The 19,679-nt window shown below is 37.0% G+C and overlaps 1 protein-coding gene across 2 annotated transcripts; it reads left to right on the top strand.

Moving 5' to 3' along the window:
• Positions 1 to 9,458: 9,458 nt before the first annotated feature.
• On the top strand, positions 9,459 to 19,464 carry LOC124639357 (glucose dehydrogenase [FAD, quinone]-like). 2 transcript variants are annotated; one of them, XM_047176684.1, is made up of 12 exons: positions 9,459 to 9,560; positions 10,272 to 10,322; positions 12,414 to 12,659; positions 13,163 to 13,337; positions 13,681 to 13,880; positions 14,316 to 14,443; positions 15,908 to 16,085; positions 16,419 to 16,676; positions 16,995 to 17,143; positions 17,664 to 17,829; positions 18,656 to 18,845; positions 19,235 to 19,464. In XM_047176684.1, the coding sequence occupies exons 2-12, from the start codon at positions 10,308 to 10,310 to the stop codon at positions 19,348 to 19,350; spliced, it is 1,821 nt and encodes a 606-aa protein (XP_047032640.1). In that variant the 5' UTR covers positions 9,459 to 9,560; positions 10,272 to 10,307; the 3' UTR covers positions 19,351 to 19,464. The 2 variants fall into 2 exon arrangements, with proteins under 2 accessions (XP_047032640.1, XP_047032641.1); XM_047176685.1 differs by having other exon boundaries at positions 9,480 to 9,560; positions 10,269 to 10,322.
• The last annotated feature ends 215 nt before the right edge of the window (positions 19,465 to 19,679 follow it).

The raw sequence follows: 19,679 nt of genomic DNA, 5'->3' as shown, positions 1-19,679 counted from the left end.
TTGCACCTGTCACTATTGTTTTTATACCACATATCTGGATTAATAACTTGTTTGACGACTTTTAGATTAGGTGTATCAAAAATTGTATTGAATGACTAGCTTCTGCCAGCGGTTTCACCCGCATCCCGTGGGACCTACTTCCTGTACCGGAATATGCTACTGATAAAAAGTAGCCTATAGCCTTCCTCGATAAATGGGCTATCTCACTGAAAGAAATTTTCAAATCGGACCAGTAGTTCCTGAGATTAGCGCGTTCAAACAAACAAACAAACTCTTCAGCTTTATGATATTAGTATAGATTGAACATGCCTGGTTATCATTGCAGCAGTCATGTTGCGATAGCAATGCATTTATTTGTTTTCCGCTCAATGCTATGTTATCTGTTATCATTTTGCTATGTTATCTATTTGAGGTCATACCTCAAAAAAATTGAATATATGCGTTCTCATCAAATAATTTTACTTTGATTAGGCACGAAAGTTGTCTTTATGCTGACCTTAAGAACTGTGTTTATGTCGAAGTAGCAGCATTATATGGCAAGTGAGTCCTTCACCTCAAAGATTGGAAGGCGCCTTACAAAAGTAATTATTCATATTATCGCTAAAGGATCAGTTACATAGTTCCTAACACACATTTTCATGTTCGCAAAAACTCGAGCTTGTAAAACGGCTAACATTTTGAATTATCTATTCGGCATAATAATGTGGCGGTGATGCAAATGTTAGTGCATTCAAAACAGTTGGGCATAGGGTCAGGAGGGAGTGTAGACGAGTTCCAAATTTAAAAAAAAAACCTTTTATTTTTTGTTCCTACATTTTTTTAAGGAATCCTCTTTGATGTGAGTTATTTTTACATAATTTATCAGACTATTCATTAAATAAGTAGTGATATTTTATACATACATACTTTATGGTCCTCAATAATTTATTTTAATAAGCATTTCAAAATCTCTTAAATAAGTAACGCACAGAGGCGTAGCACCCCGTCGTACCCTACGGGAAGCGTAACACTTCTCGTCGTAGCCCGTAGCTCTGCGTAGGTGTAGCCCAAGCGTAGCATGTGGCTACGCCGTAGCTCAGCGTAGACTTTATTGGACCCACATAGCTGCATGAGTTTGGTGAGATTTTTTTCGAAATATATTTCAGAAGCGAAACAAACGAGCGGTACTTTTAAAATTAAGGTGGGTATCTTGCTTTGGTAGATGTGCGAGTCGCTGGTCCCGCACGTTTTTAAAATGCATGTAACTTGCGCATGTGCCTCAACATGCGCAAGCTCTGTGTAGATGCAACCTTAATCTCAGAGCGCCGACTCCTCTTTTTCGCAAATTCCGCGTTTAGTCAAGCATATTTTGATATCGTTCGAGCGCCTGATAATGATTGATTATGACAATCTATATAATCAAATGAACTTACTTGATTAAGTTGATTACAACTGTGGCACTAAACATTTTGCTTAATTAAACTCTTAGTTTCAACGAGATAATTAAGTATGTTCCATTCGTGACTTATGTATGGGTTCTGCAGTATTTTTTCTGAAACTGGCTTTTGCCCACAATGCTTTACACAGCTCGAGTATTGATAGACGTTTTCGCACAAGTACTAGAACTGAAATATGTGTTTTTTGATATCCAATCTAATAAAAAAGGTCTAACATTTTCAAATAAAATAATAAGATGAGCATTTTTAACTGCGGCAGAGTCTAGTCTAAATGAACTCAAAACCACAAATAGTTTTTTCCAAACATTATTCTACATAATACAATTATTTTACCTTATCTACTTAACAATAAGTTTTAATCGAAATAAGATTTGGATCTTCACAAAAACTGCACTTTACTGAGAAGGAACCTTAAAAATCTTAATTCTACACACACATTCACACTTAGAATTATGAATGGTCAGACGTTTCACATCGTTCTTACTTCCTATGTAAAGTTAGTCTTCACAAGTCATGTATCTCTGCGTTTAACTCATCGTCGAGCCGTTTACTTATTTATATTAGCATTTTTTAATGTATTTAGTAACTTAATTGTAGTGCAATGTTCCATGGACACAACGCGACAAAAATATTGGTAAGTTACCAGTCAGAATTTTCTTAAAAATCTTAAAATTTCTTTCAACCATCTCTCTAGTTTTTTGCCCAACAATGTTGGATAAGGCCTTCTGATTAACCTGATCCTAATTACTCTTCATGGCTGGTTCACTGACTGTCATACTTTCTGGCCCCTGACTACCCGTAAAGACTGCCAAAGGTGTTCAAATAACAGCAGGGCTCACAGCCCACACCCATCCACCAATTTAACGTTCCTTCCGACACATGGAGGAACACACCCATCCACGGACCTTTGCGTAACCATGTAATGGATCAACCCGTGTGGTTATTACTAAGCAACGAGCTCCTAAAATCCTCCTGAAATTAATATTATAAAATAGTAATAAATCCTCTCATTCGTTTATTTTTATGGTAAGTATAAATACTAACCACGATGCACTTGCAGATAAGAATAAATTAAAAAAATAACAAAAATAAAAAAGTAGTTTTACATGATATATGTATGTATTTACTTCACATTTGTTGGCTTAGAGTGAATGCATCATTTAAATCATAATGTTTTAATCAAATAACACAGGTATTTAATTCCCACGCCTTGATATGAGGTCGAAACAATAAAAACATATTTTTGGTATTTACTTCATAGTTTGTTTTAAGGTTAAGATCATGGAAAACAAAATAACAAGAAAGGGTACCATAACGGAAAATATACTAAGAAATGCGGGTGTGTGGGGGACAAGGAACGTTACTGTTTCCGCCCTTAAACGCCTTCTTTAGACTCGACCATTTTTTATAAAGAGCCCAAACGCCTCGTTACTTCACTCGTAACTGATCGTTTTGGTCATGCCCACCGTACGAATTTTACCTAGAAGAAGGCACCTGACCAACCTGTATTACGGCATCTCCGCTTACTTTCCCTTACTCCGTGGTTAAAATACACTATGTCTTACAAGCCATAGCGTAGGCTTGCTCATTTCATGAAATTCTCGATAATTTAATGAAACGCTTGCGTTTCGTTTCAACCACGGTCAGTTTAGTTTTTAGGGTTCCGCAACCATTGTCACCAAATAGTAAAACTGTTGTATTACTAAGACTTCGCTGTCCGTCGTCGCGTCCGTCTGCCCATCCGTACGTATGTCACGAGGCAGTCTCATATCGATTAGATTGGAAGCTGCCCCAAAATAGTTCGTAAAAGGCGAGGTAAAAGATGAAAAATAATTATTAATGAATAAAAGTATAGTTACATAAAAAAACCTAGGTTTTCAATTTTATTAATTCGCTTATTTTTTCACGTCTGCGACGTCTTTTTTTAACATAAGTTTTGGAGTATTTGTGGTCTTCATTAGCTTGATAAAAATACATACTTAATTTGATAACAAAAGATTAGAATGAAGTGCCATTGTTCAATAATTGATAATGGATGGATGTCTATAAAAATAATACCTCTATAACAATTGTTTGCTAACGACACGGAATATTTTAACGAGCGCGATTGTAATCCATCTTATCTGGAACCAAATAAAATGTTTTTTTTCTGCTTTGTTGTAATCTAGACTCGAAATCTTCTATCGAAGTATATCCCAAGAATAAATTCATTGCTCTAAGTCTATACAATTTCCTTTTTTTATTATACCTGCCTTTATCGAATTGTCCAAAATTTTCATTTCGATAATGGACCATGATCACTCTGGAAAATAACTTTTGGAAAACCTATGAACTATGATAATTTTCATATCTAAATCCTTCAGAGACATACGATTTTTAGGGTTCCGTGCCTCACCAGAAATAAAATTCTACCAAGTCTAAGTCAAAGCTAGTGAGGACGATTTCTCAAGAACCACTATTCCGATCACCATAATCATTTATTTCTGTAAAAATGTATGAACATACAATTTTGAATACAATTAGTATGCAAGATATTAGTTAACGAAATTGTTCAGCCATGTTTGCCCTTATCTAGATGCGTACATAAAACTATTAAGGTGTATTTTATTCAAGCAAGCTAGGATAAATTACGAAAGAAAGTCAGCCCCGGATCTAGGGGGGGGCAAGCCGGGGCCCATGCCCCGGGCGGCAAATTCAGGGGGCGGCAAAATCAGGCGGCTGCCTGATTTTAAATCCTACATCACAGATTACCATAATAGTTACCTACAGGGCCGTCTTAACCTATGGTGCAGGGTGTGCGAATAACCCGGGCGCCTCGGTCTCAGGGGGCGCCACGGGACGCCCCACCACCAGAAAATTTCGATGAAATTACACCCGTTTGATAAGGAAGTTCCATTGTATCATGATACTGACAAGCAAAGTTTCAAAAAAAGTCGCCTTCGCTATGTTTAATTGATCATTTTGATTATTTTTCATAACATCCTCCAAATAAGTGAAAAAATTCTCGCTCGCTACGCTCGCGGTTAAATTACCGTTTCTGTACTGTTTTTCTGATGGTTTATTATTTTTACGCACCCAATCAACGAACACAAATAGCACTCGCTCTAATCACGGTTTCTTTTTAATTGTACATGATTCCCAGTTTAATTTGTGAGTTTCAAACAAATAACTTAAAGAAGTTCGCGCTCGCTGCGCTCGCGGCTACTTGTTGCTTGACAATGTAGGTACTTTTGTGTCGTAGACTCAAAAAATGTAGCGCTCGCGGCTACTTGTTGCTTGACAATGTAGGTACTTTTGTGTCGTAGACTCAAAAAATGTAGCGTTCGCGGCTACTTGTTGCTTGACAATGTAGGTACTTTTGTGTCGTAGACTCAAAAAATGTAGCGCTCGCGGCTACTTGTTACTTGACAATGTAGGTACTTTTGTGTCGTAGACTCAAAAAATGTAGCGCTCGCGGCTACTTGTTGCTTGACAATGTAGGTACTTTTGTGTACTCAAAAAATTTCGCGCTCGCTTCGCTCGCGCAATGTTACACAGGCATTGCCTTATTGGCTTCATTTGTCTAATCCGCGCTATCTTACCTTTTATAAGTCAAATGTAGCAAAAAATATATTTATGGAGTCCTCAAAAACAAAAAAGTTTGCGCTTCCGACTGCTTGCTACTACTACAGCGCTTTTTACCTACTTATTAACTTTTTGTGTACATTAATCTGTCTAGAGTAGCGGCTTTAGGGTAGGGCGCGGTAGGGCGACGGCCCAGGGCGCCGGACATAAGGGGCGCCGCAGGCGCCCCCAACCTATCCTTGATCAGAATTTTACTCCTATTTTTGTTTTAAATTTCATCAAGAATCGCAGCTTACAACTGTATCCAAATGTATGGATAGCATCAGGGCCGCCTTAACCTATGGTGCAGGGTGTTCGAATAACCCGGGCGCCGCGAGCTCAGGGGCGCCGCGGTACGCTCCTGGACCAAGAAATTTCAATTAAATTAATGTATTGTCATACAATGCCGCGCACGTTAGATACACTACTTTTATGTCCCAAAACTCAAATTTTCGCGCTCGCTTCGCTCGCGGTTTCTTTACTTTACACTTAAATTTTTTTTCACATATAGCTACTTTTTAATTTAATGTCCCAATACTCAAAAAAATTCGCGCTCCCTTCGCTCGCGGCTTCTTCACTTCACAGTCGCCTTTTATTTTATATGTTAAGGACTTTTAGTGATCCAAATCTCAAAAAAGCTTTTTCGGGCTTGCTTCACTTTATAGTTGTTTTTATTTTTGAAATTTTTTTTGTCTACCCTAGCAAAAAGGTAGCGTCGTTTTTAAGTCCTTTTATTAATAAGAAAGTAACTTCTAGTTTTTATTTATGGTACTACTTTAAGTCCCAAAATTTTAATTCATAGGCGCCAACACCAACAAAGAGTTATCTACGTTTTCGCTACATTTTAAGTCATTTTTGTTTTGAGTTCTAAAATATAACAAAAAATTTCGCGCTCGCTTCGCTCACGCAATCACAACCTGTGTTCCCGTGTTTTTGCATTCACCAACCAGCAATAACTTATGTACGATTGGGCTACATTTTTGGTAATTTTTGCTTTGACTTGTTAACTATAAAAAAAAATTCGCGCTCGCTTCGCTCGCGCAATCGGTAACTACATATGTCTCTGTTTTTCGTATGGGTTTGAATTGCAGTTGGGGGCGCCGTAGAAATCTCGCCCAGGGCGCTAGTAGAGTTAAAGCCGGCCCTGTCTATCTCGACTTCATAACTTAAACCTGGCGAACAGTTTGAGCCTACAATGATTTGGACACATTTTTTTAAATCCTTTACCTACCAAAAAAGTGACTTTCGTTGGTGAAAATAAACATAAGTACGTAGGTAGGCGGGGCGGCATTTTTCAGTTTTTGCCCCGCCTAAAAAAAATTGAAGATCCGGGGCTGAAGAAAGTAGGCTAGAATAGATAAGAATAAAACAATTTAAAATAATGTAATAAAACTAATAATTATAGGTAATTAGGAGACTAGAGACTAGAGGACTATAAAGGAGGTAATTATTTTTGGTTGGGGAAACAGGTAGAATTCTTAAATTGTAGCGTTTACTATCGAAACGCATATTAATTGGTTTCTTATCTAGACACACGGCAGTGTGTCCGCCAAGTTCGAGCAAAAAAGCGACACACCGGCCGTGGGTTATATTACACGAACCATTTCGGGCCAAATTCGACCCCCCTGTAACTCAAAATCTATTTTATTTACGCATATCAAATTTCTAGTATCTGTTGAGACCCCCTCACTTATCTAAAATACAAAATTTCATTAATATACCTATTGTAGGTCTTGAGATATTGACGTCAGAAAATCGCTATTTTTACTATACACTCACTGACTGACTGATTCACTGACTCACTCATCAAAAACCTAGACCACTTCCAATGGTCGTATTGACTTGAAATTTGGCATGGAGGTAGGTCTTTATGTCAAGGTAAAGGGAAAAATCTGAAAATGGCCAAGTGTGAGTCGGTTTCAAAATAATGAAGGTGTTTTATACCCGGTGTAAATTTATACCCCTAAGGAACTAAAACGAACTAAATTTATCTATATTTATATATCTTCGAATGGTACAAAGGTTTGTATTTAGTCAAAGTAAAGTAAAAATCTGAAAACGGCCAAGTGTGAATCACTTTCGAAAATAACGAATGTGTAACTTTGATCCACGAACATAATATATGATAACATGTCATGTCAGTCAGTTGGTAAATCTAGTCCATTTAGTTAATCTAGTTCATTTCTTTGTAAGAAACATAGTGCATATTAAAAGATCTAAAAGATAGTATAAATGAGACATTTCTTTAAGTAACTTCATCATAAGAAAATAAAAAATAAACAACCTTACAAAAATAAATGAAATCCCACCCAAAACAAAAATGTGAAAGACTGCCAAGTTCGATAATATGGAAATGCTTCGCCTATAAAAGAAGTGAAATCTGAATGAGTACCAAGTTCCATACACATACCTCAGTTAAAAATAGTTACTTTTTAATGATGTTACTTGGCAAGTTTTAATAGAAAATTAAATACTTGATTCATTGCGTTTAGTAGGTTTATAACAAGGTGTATGAAAACTTGCCAAGTAATATCATTAAAAAGTAACTATTTTTAACTGAGGTATGGGTATGGAACTTGGTACTTATTCAGATTTCACTTCTTTTATAGGCGAAGCATTTCCATATTATCGAACTTGGCAGTCTTTCACATTTTTGTTTTGGGTGGGATAATATATACATTACCAGAGCCGGATTAAGACCAGCGCGTGCAACTCAGGGCAGGGTCGATTAGAAAAGTCAGTCCAAATTCTCATAACGGTGTCGATTTTTTTAGCAATTTTATCATTAAAGTACTGTTCGGAAAGGCGAAAATGGAACTCTATTACTAAAACATCGCTGTCCGCTTATCCGTCAGCCTGTCGCTGCGGTCAACCAATTAAGTTCAAAATACTTTTCGTAGCAACTCTTTACTAATTTCTACTTTCGTTTTTTATTCATATTTTTTTAAGTTATGGTACTTTTTATTTTTGTATTTTCTCGGCGTAGTTGATAAACATATTGGTGCCAATTTTCAGCTTTCTAGTGCTAACGGTCACTGAGATTAACCGCGGATGGACGGACAAACTAACAGACATGGGGAAATTATAAGGGTTTCTAGTTGACTACGGGACCCTATAAAAAGAGTACGAGTAAACAAAACAGCGCTAGCGGAGCAATCAATGTTATTACTAACTAGCTCTTTCACGGGGTTTTACGCACGTCTCGTGGAAACTAGAGGTACTTCCCTTGCACGAATATAATACAGCCTTTGTTACCGAAAAGTACAAAAAATTGTTAGTGACGAATTTTTCAAATCGATCCAATATTTTCAGAGCCATTAAACAAACAACAAATAATGGTTGCCCTTTATTATATTAATAAAATTATATAATTAATAAAAAATATATAATTAATATTTAACGATCACCTTCAAACTATTGATTCAATAGAATCCTAATTTTACGACTGGTTTGATTAACGACAATATAAAGGCAATGGCCCTGTTAGTTTAGCAGTGCTATAATAACCCTATTATACGGATTCTCAACACAGAGTGTTTCTGTATAGAACGTGTATCTAGATTTTTCGCGAATTAATCACTTTTTGTGACTTGTTTTTGTTTCTATGTGTAACACACAACGAAAACAGTTTTCCTTGTGTGCGTTTCGTTAAGTAAGTTTTGAACCAAATATGGGGCGTAATAAATATCCTGACTCATTCACCCTCCTTTCTTATGCTCCGTCCATTATCCCCTAAGTTTCCACTGTCTCAATTCGCGGATGATGCTTGTAGCATCGTGGAGTCCCAAATTCCACCACTCACACCTAGTGAAAGTTCAAATTCGCAGAAGGGGACTTCTTGGTGATCCTAGATCCTATATAAATGTATAAATTATGAGAGATTTTTTTATATGAAAAGTTGAAAAGAGGAAGGTAATCTAGGATAATGGGCAATATGACAATTCAGAGTTGGAACATAACGGTATGCTTGTACGATGAGAGAAAATGGTTTAGGTATGCTCTCAGCGTTTTGAGGTATCAAGTAAAATAACTTTTAATGTAGCAAACGGAATTAATAAACGTTTGAATTTTTGGGGCCCAGAAAAAAATGATACCTTCATCATTTAAAATTCAGCAACACTGTAATAGTATAGTTAATTAAAAAAAATAGTTGGAACCCTGACACGACGAGATTGATAAAATAAAACAGCATTTGATAGCCATTTGTGTCCAGACATTGTTATCTCCAAGTGCGTCCGACTCGCTAATAGCTAGCTTTCATAATGTTATGAAACGCTAATAAAAGTATTTAAAATAGAATCTTTAATGATAATCTAATCTTTTTTGCACCGGTTACTACCTAATTATGTAGGTACATCAAATTAATTGTCATTGATATGAAAGACAAGTCACTCTAGTTTGCACACAGACTTATTGTAGTATTTAAGATTTCAAACTCTAGAAACATTATTAGTACAATAGGAGGGCCGCTAAAAGTTGGGTCGTTTGTTTTCCGAGAAATTTTAATAAGCCTACAAAAAGGTGATTTTATATTTTCTTCTAACGTACAGTTTTATTCTTGAATTTCCAATCATAATTTTCCTGGGGTGTTTTTTTTTCAAATGTCTGTGTTAAGGCAGAAAGAACTAGCCAGGCAAAGCACGCCTTTGTCTCGTGGGTTTAATACAACTGAATAAATACTTATAGTAATAAATATACCATTACGCACTTCGCATGCCAGTATATGTTAAACAAGGAAAAATAAAAGTAAATAATTTATTTTCAAAATAAAAAGACAAAAATGCGTAAAAATAAAGAATGCTTGCAAAGTTTTAATTTTTATTAAATTGTCCCGGAATTTAAATTAACGATTATTTTTTGATGCCATAAAAATTAGGGGACAATTATTTTAAGGCTTCTAAAATAATTTTCATAATTTTTGTAGCATCAAAAAAAAACGTTTGAATTAAAATCAAGTTCCGACTTCATTTAATAAAAAAAATACTATTTGAAAAAATATTGTTGGTTGTATCTTCGTATTTTACATATACTTACTTTCCTTGTTTTATTTTATTTTTATTTCCAATTCAAAATATATGTAAACATATTTAGCAAGTGAATGTGTGTATTTACTCTGACGCTGATGTCTAAAATGTCAAATAGTATAAATTGGGCATATCATTCAAGTTTTCCTTAATTGTTCAAGTGTCTTTAAAAGGCTTTAATTAATTACGAGCTGTCTTTTGTCAGTAGGTATTCTGGAGCAGCTCTTACTAGGAAAATACCAAGATGATTCTGGCGCAGGTAAGTGTTTTTCTATACTTTTATCTATCTAATACACATGAATTATTAAATTCTAGCCTAGCGTTTTTCAACTGGTCTGCAATAAGTGTATACACTCTTTTTGCAAAAAAAGCGGGGACCTATGCGAAATCTAGGTTTTAAGGACCTTAAGTGTATTTCAAAGGATTCTAATAACTGTAGTATGTTGCTAACATTAAAAGGGTTAGCCAAGCATGCGTGAGAGTGTATTCTAAATTTGATTTTGTTGCTAAGAAACTTGTTAAACGTTGTTTTGGACTAATTCCTGGTAGAAAGTTCGTGGGCTTTTTAAAAAGTTTTTGATATGATTTTCAGAAAATTGATAATGCAGTTTTAATAAATGATTATTGTACCCTTGAAAAACTATGCGTATTTGTTAAAATTTTACCTGCTCTGAATGGTCTATGCTGATGATTGATGGCAATGTTACGAGTTTCAGTATTTTAGTGTAAAGCGTTCTATTCTTTACATATTGTTCCCACGAGGTTTAAAATATCCCTTTCTTAAATTAATCATTAATGACGAACTTTCTACAACATTTAACCAGTTTCTTAGCAATTCTACAATATTCTTTAGAATACACTCTCACGCATGCTTGGCTCCCTTTTGATGCTAGTAACATGAAAACCCTTTGAAATACACGTGAAGTCTTTAAAACCAAGATTCCGCACAGGTGCCCGCTTTTTTGCAAAAGAGTTAGGTATAAAATAACTAGGTATATATACATTTCTAAAATAAACACGTAAAATACCGACTCACTATTTTCTACTTTTCAGGAATAATCGAAAGCATACCTACATCATATATACTTATTCATAGATAGGTAGATAGATAGATAGTTATTCGTAGCATTTTACAGAATTTGAGTAAAACTTTAGGGTGAAAATATTTTGAAAAGTCTGAAACTTTTAATGAGCGTTAAGTACCTTCTCGCAATCTGTAATGAACATCATTATCGACGACCTTAGATTTCCTAAATATAAAAATACTTGTTATCATAATTAAATAGTGCCGTGTTGAGACGATATTTTTAATTATTTTGGCACCGAACAGCTAATTGATAATAATCTCTTTTAGTTTGTGACGTTAACGTTTTATTTATTAACAAGTGCGAGTCGGACTCGTGCACGAAGGGTTCCGTAAATTACAGTTAAATCAACCTATCTCAAAAACTATAAGAGATACTTTGATCAAACCAAAAATCGTTGAAAGAGTTAATTAGCATGCATCACCTCTATTTTTTTTAGAATTTTATACCCCGTAGTTATAAAAATAGAGGGGGGGGGGGACATACTTTTTACGACTTTGAGAGCTGATATCTCAAAAACCGTTCACTTTAAGAAAAATGTTTTTTAGAAAACTTTATATCATTTTAAAAGACCTTTCCATTGATACCCCACACGGGTATGTACATCGAAAAAAAAAAATTCATCCCTCAGTTACATGTATGGGGGGCCCCACCCCCAATTCTTTTTTTTACTATTTAGTGTCATATTTTTGTAGCGGTTCATACAACACATATTCCCATCAAATTTCATCACTGTAGTACTTATAGTTTCCGAGTAAATCGGCTGTGACAGACGGACAGACGGACAGACGGACAGACGGACATGACGAAACTATAAGGGTTCCGTTTTTGCCATTTTGGCTACGGAACCCTAAAAAGGGCTATAAATAAAACCGGCCAAGTGCGAGTCGGACTCGCGCACGAAGGGAACCCTTCGTGCCATTATTTATAAAACGGACAAAAAAATCACGTATGTATGGGAGCCCCCCAAAATATTAATTTAATTCTAGTTTTCAGTACTTATTATTCTAGCGGTAACAAAAATACATCATCTGTGAAAATTTCAGCTCTCTAACTATCACGGTTCATGAAATATAGCCTGGTGACAGACGGACGGACGGTCGGACAGAGGAGCGAAAACAATAGGATCCCGTTTTACCCTTTGGGCACGGAACCTTAAAAATGCTTCCCTAGAGGGTGATATGAATTGTTACCCCGAAGCTCCCACGTCTCTAAATTCGCCCTGGTCATATCCTCATGGTTAACAATTCACTTTTATATTTCAGCAAGATTGCGGCTGCCAAACAGTAGTAGAAGGTGCCAGTATCCTGAACTCCACAGCATGTAGCGGCACCTATCTGTTCATGGTACTCCTACAAGGGTACTTATGGGGCCGCTGCGAAATCGCCACGCCTTGCAAGAGAATCGAATCCATAGACGAAACAGAGTCAGAATATGACTTCATAGTAGTGGGAGCTGGGTCTGCAGGATCCATTGTAGCTGGGAGACTGAGCGAAAATACTACATATAAAGTGAGTTATTGTTGTAGAGTTTAATCTTATCTCAGTAACATGTTAGAATTTTCCTAGTCGTAAATCTACTAATCCTTGTTCATTCCTAATTTCGTAGCGAATCAGTACCTATTAAAAGTGATTACGCCTTCATCCTTCATTCAATGATGAATTCATGATGGTACAGGCGTAGTAAGCTGAAATTCCTTATTTGGTATTATTTTTGCGATCGAAATAAGGCAGCAATGCCTTTGATCTACGCTATGTTGATGACCGATTACGATTTACAGCCATCGTTATTCGCGTGACTTCGTCAAAAAATATAAATAAAATGAAAATTATAAAAATTATAGAAACTGCAATTAACTTTTACGATTGCCAGTTCATTGTAATATTATTATAATATTGGTTAATTTATGAAGAGCTCGTTTAATGAGGGCTCGTTTGATAAGAGTAGCTGAAATGGGACATTCTAATAAGCATTGTAAATATGTAAAACAGCTTAAAGCCTCAATTTGTTCTAGGTCCTTCTATTAGAAGCTGGTGGGCCCGAACCTCTGGGTGCTCGTGTCCCATCATTTTACAAAACTTTCTGGGGCCACGATGAGGTAGACTGGCAAGGGCGAGCCGTACCTGATCCCAACTTCTGCCGCGACCAAGGAGAACTCGGGTGCCAATGGCCGCTAGGAAAAAGCTTAGGTATGTAAAAAATATTTGTAGACTGATGCTACATAGCTACACCTTTGTCCTAAAGAGATTTCAGGAAGAAACAGCAAATCCTTCAGCAATGTTTCTTTCGGTACATGAATGTTGAACCATGTGTGTGTGTATTTAATGTATTGCACATTGTCTTTGTACAACTCTGCCACACCTGGGCTTCTAAGCTTCCTTACACTATGTGCATTACTTACGCACAAAAGTATGTTTTACCATAAAATATATACCTACTTCCTCAAATGATTTATGTACCTAAGTTCTGCACTTCCAAAGAGTAAATCTTTATATCTGCTATATCCAGAACGCTCTTTTCCTTCCTTATTAGGAGGATCTAGTCTCCTCAACGGTATGATGTACCACAAAGGCCACGCCGCTGACTACGAGACCTGGGTGGAAGAAGGCGCGGAAGGTTGGTCCTGGGACGAGGTCAAACCATTCATGGACTTGGCCGAAGGTAACAGACAAGTGGGAAGCCTCGTCGAAGGGAAGTACCACTCCGAAACTGGACGCATGCCAATACAAACAGTACGTTAAAGTATTTAAAATATATTATTTGATGTCTTCAAAAAGAAGATCCAAGTTGTTTTTGTAGATAAAGATTTACTTTATGTTCTTTCCCAGAAAAATAAGTTGTAAGATTTAAAGATTATAGATGGAAAACACAATCAAAGGAAAATTAATACCTACTAGTTCTCTTGGGTTTTTCAACGAATGATCTTAGGATGCGTTTAGATTCAGACTAAACTAACAAAAACTTGAGCTGGAAAACAGCATTCTTTCCCAGCAACACAATTTCTAATAATTTTATTTTTAATATAAACAGGCGTCAAAAATTATTTCGTTGTTGTCCCTAAAGTAACCTAAAAAAACCCACCACTACTGCGATTATGTAGGTAAACCACTAAACATGTTTTTTATTTAATTTAGGTAACAATGTCATATCTTTCTTTTCTCCTATAGTTTAACTACCAGCCCCCGCAGCTTAGGGATCTAATAGAAGCAATCAACCAGACGGGACTGCCGATCATCACGGACATGAACAACCCGAACACACCCGACGGCTTTGTAGTAGCACAAACCTTTAATGAGTGAGTACCTCCCAGGTTCTAGAATAAGTGACGGATCTAGTGGAATAGGCTTTTCTCTTTTATATAGGTACTCCCTTATGTTATCCCCTATGTTCTCACACTATACACCCCCTTATGTAATCAAAATACCCGTATGTACTGCCCCTATATGCTCCTTTTTGTATATCCCCATATATCCCTGTATGCACTTCTTCTGTACGTTTTAGCAATGGATCCCCCTCTGAATGTACTATAAGAGAATGTTATGCCACTTAGTAGGAGACGCCTGTATTTGTGCGTCATCGCTCCTAGCAGTGTTGTTGTCAATTAGGCTCACGGTTGGAAAACCTGGGGCCCGATTCTCCTAAGTTAATAATGTCAAAATCGAATAGAAATCGAATCGCAATATGATCGCAATAGCAATTTTAACCATATCGGGCATTCTGCTACTAATAAAAGACCAATCGTATTCGATTGACATTTGATTGGTCTGCTATGTTGGTAATTTTGGTCTATACGGTAGTTTGCTGTACAATCATTTTGCAATCGTAAATCATTTGCAGACAAAATGATTCATTATTGAATGACAGAAAAGGATAAAAACGTTTATTTCAAAGAAAAAATAGTGGAATGCCACATACGCTTCAATCGTAATCGAGTCGGGATCGGATATCAGTCGAATCGAGTCGAACGTGAATCGTATATCGCTTAAGTAAAGTTAGGAGAATCGGGCCCCAGAGGATAGTACCTACTCTACTTTAAAAGTAACGCGGATTTAGTCATATACCAAAGGATTAATTTAGTATGAATAGATTAGGCTAGATATCCCTAGAAAGAATAGATAGATGTGGTATAATTGTATCTATGGGTATACCTACATCGTCTATGTCTGATAAAATTTATTACACGCTTAATTATCTATCTAATCCATAATAATTCACGACCATAGGTACAATAAAAATCCGATAAGAATCATAGTTACAGTACATGTTATTATATTAACTTTACTATATACACACCTGCCTAGACAAAAATAAGGAAATAAAACGTAATATTAAGCCATTGTTATCTGATCTCTTATCAAACAAACCACAATGAGTTATTAATTTTTTTTATTATATTTGGGTGAAAAACATTGTAAACGCGTGTGCTGGTGGAAGGATTTTTATTTATTTTAACCGACTCCCAAAAAACGAGGTTATCAGTTTAACCTGTAAGTATGTATGTTTGTGTTGTGTCTCACACTTGGCTGAACCAATTTAGATTAGATGCTTAGTAGCCTATACTAGATATACACTCGGGATCATAGTAGGCACCAAAACCATCGTGAAACTTTTTGTTCTTAATAAATAATTTCAATACCTACATTTTTTTGGCTATTTGGCTGTCTGTCTGCCCACAAATAAGTATTAACCGTGTAATGCAACTAACCTATGGTATATCAGGGTATCCCTAACCATAATATTATCCATTTCTCATCTTCAGCAATGGCCAGCGCTACACCACAGCCCGCGCATACCTGGCTCCCAAATCCGAGCGACCCAACCTGAGCGTCAAACTGTACGCCCACGTGACTAAAGTACTCTTCGACGGGAAGAAGGCTGTGGGAGTGGAATACGTCGACAAAAACGGCAATACGAAAACTGTCAAGACTACTAAAGAGGTAATAAATACATAATTGCCTTTCACCTTCTCATCATCCTACTAGATGGGTTCCAATTTTATTTGGAGTTGTTGCACTGTCGTTGTTCGCTGTCTATTATCTGTTGAGCGCCATATTGCCTCCCTGCACCTGACGCATAGGTACTATTTATGGCAAATTCGATTGCTCTCTATACAGCAGTACCTATGTTTATAGAATTCCAAACTGCCTGTAAAATGAAGCATACACCTGTATGTGTAGTATAGAACACAAAAAATTCCACCGTTGTTGGGGAAGAATAGGTATTTTATCCTTAAAACAGTTTCCTTAACATAGTTATTGTACCATTGGCAGGTAATCGTGTCAGCAGGACCATTGACCAGTCCTAAAATCCTGATGCATTCTGGTGTGGGACCTAAAGAGGTCTTAGAGCCATTGGGCATTCCCGTAGTAGCTGACGTGCCCGTCGGTAAGAGGCTGAGGAACCACTGCGGGGCCACGCTGAACTTCCTCCTCAAGAAGTCCAACAACACCCAGTCTTTGGACTGGAGTGCACTGACTGACTACTTGCTGGAACTTGACGGGCCTATGAGTTCTACTGGGCTTACTCAGGTACCTCATATGTTTTTGTTTGAAGTTTGAGAACTCTTTGAACCTTAACTGTAACCTATGCTCAAAAATATATTTTGTTTGTAAGTTCATATTATATAGGGAGTCTCCTGGACGAACTATTGACTTCTTTTTTTCTGAGAGCTATACCTAAGTAAAGGTACCTATGTTCTAAAGTTTTAAAGAAAAGCTATATTTATATTGCACAATAAGATGGACGGAGCCGCGTGACTTTGGTATCATCTAAAGTTCTTTAAATAGTTTTTGATTGAATAAAAAATGCACAAACAAGTACAATAATTTCTTCTCCCATATTCCTAGCTCACTGGCCTCCTATACTCAAGCTACGCAGACAAGAGTCGCAAGCAGCCAGACCTACAGTTCTTCTTCAACGGTCTGTATGCTGACTGCTCCAAGACTGGTGTTATCGGCGAACCGGCTGAGGACTGCAGCGATGGCTACAAAATCTCGTAAGTATCCTCTATAAAAGCTCCTAGTTGATACGAAGTTAAAGAAGAAAACATTTTGGCAATTTATAAAACACTAGCAACCCGCCCCCGCTTCGGACGGGTGCTGGATGTTATTCTATTCAATCACTCTACCTATTAAAAAAAACCGCATTTAAATCCATTGCTTAGATTTAAAAATTTAAGCATACGTAGGGACGTAGAAAGCGACTTTGTTTTATACTACGTACCTACTGATTGCAAATTACATGCACACGGTATAAATGAGGACTAGATGATTCCAAAGCTAAAATGTCTCCATGTTTTTTTATTTACGACAAGTAATCTCTTTCTCGAATTAGCGAAACTATAAATTATGAGATATCACCAAGTATAGTCGCAAAATGATTTCTGCAAAAAATACGCATCGGCGCGAGTCCACTGCCAGAGAAATGTTCGCACGCAATGTGTTCCTGTTTAATAGTCCGTACAAGCCAAAAGATACACGGTATTGCCTCATCATCCGACTATATACTATTTTTAGAGCGAATGCCGTAGCCCTGCTCCCGCGCAGCGTGGGCCACGTGACCATCAACTCGACAGATCCCTTCAAGTCAGCGCTGTTCTACCCCAACTTCTTCTCTCACCCAGACGACATGAACATCGTGATGGAAGGCGTTGATTACTTACGCAAGATTTTCGAAAGTCAGGTAAGTCACGTCATAAATACGGCTTTTCTTTAAGGTGCATCTACACGGTGCAAGTAGCATGCACATGTTGAGGCACTTGCGCGGGTTAGGTACAAGCATTTTAAAAACGTGCGGGTCCAGTGACTCGCGCATGTACCAAAGCAAAATACCCACCCGTGTGCTCTTGTCATCTGCTTTAGCTACATGCACCGTGTAGATGCACCCTTAGAGATCTCTCAATCGATTCGAATGACTGGCCAAGAGGTTCTAGGGGCCTGATTCTCCTAAGTTAATAATGTCAAATTCGAATAGAAATCGAATCGCAATATGATCGCAATAGCAGTTTTAACCATATCGGGCATTCTGCTACTAATATAAGACCAATCGTATTCCGACGACATTCGATTGGTCTGCTATTTTGGTGATTTTGGTCTATACGGTAGTTTGCTCTACAATCATATTGCAATCGTAAATCATTTGCAGACAAAATGATTCATTATTGAATGACAGAAAAGGATAAAAACGTTTATTTCAAAGAAAAAATAGCGGAATGCCACATACGCTTCAATCGTAATCGAGTCGGGATTGGATCTCAGTCGAACCGAGTCGAACGTGAATCGTATGTCGCTTAAGTAAAATTAGGAGAATCGGGCCCCAGGACAATAGTTTTCTACTTACATATTACCAATCTCGTGGCCCTATTCACCATTTTGATGTCAGATTTCTTAGCTTACTTTCACGTAAAAATATTGTGATACTTTAATCGTTCCCATTTCATACATGGTTAATTAGATTATTTTTCTATACACGATTTATTTAATAGTATTTACTTCTTAACGTTCCTCAGGTGCTACAAGAGAAATACAAAGTAGAACTAGACCCGGAATACACAAAAGAGTGTGACGACTACAAATCGTGGTCAAGAGACTGGAAGGAGTGTATGATTCGCCTACACACTGACCCACAGAACCATCAGCTCGCTACCAACGCTATTGGCAAGGTCGTTGACCCGCAGCTTAGGGTTTATGACGTCAAAAGTAAGTTCATGCTACCTTACCTTCATGGTGTCTCTCCTAATCTGCTCATTGCTCAACATACACTTTCCGAGTTGTATGGGACACTGATGAGCTATATTCTTTATGGTTTCGGATGATTGCGGCATTTTATTGTGATGATTCATTAGTCGCTTCTTTTCCCTTCTTGTAAAATGCTTTGGTTGTCTACGAGGATAATATGTAAACCAAACAGTTTTCACTATATTAGGAACCTGCTTTTGCGTAAATATACACCACAATATGAGATTCTCTGTCCAGTATTTGGAAGGCTCAAAGATTAAGGACAGAGGAAGCACCATAAGGTGCAGATTTAATCCTTACGAAAGTGCCTCTAGTCATTATTTTCCTGTCAACAAACTATTAATTTCCAGACTTGCGAGTATGTGACGCGGGTTCAATGCCCTCACCGCCGACCGGCAACCCTCAAGGCGCTATCATGGTGGTAGCAGAACGATGCGCACACTTCATCAAACAGACTTGGCAATAGAACCACGAGCTTACAACATATACCCTATGCAATGTTATCCTTGTTATTATCAATTACGTACATAAAGTACGAGAATTATGTTCCTCTTCCAGTGAATAAAATGTTGAATATTTATGTTGTTTTTTATGTATTTTTTCCTTGAATTCCAAATATGTAGTCAACCTCTTTGTTCGCAAAGGTAACTATTGTCTTACTTGTTTGTGCGTTATTCAAACGGTTGAAATATATAAATGGATATAGCTAGTTACAGTCAACTTCAGGTCAGTGGTAACAGGTTTAAAGGAAAATCGTACTTGTTACTATTAAAGTCGTGGTGGCCTAGTGGGCAA

The sequence above is a fragment of the Helicoverpa zea genome, chromosome 19, assembly GCF_022581195.2.
Source record: "Helicoverpa zea isolate HzStark_Cry1AcR chromosome 19, ilHelZeax1.1, whole genome shotgun sequence".
NCBI lineage: Eukaryota > Metazoa > Arthropoda > Insecta > Lepidoptera > Noctuidae > Helicoverpa > Helicoverpa zea.
This window is presented reverse-complemented; position numbering and strand designations above follow the sequence as displayed.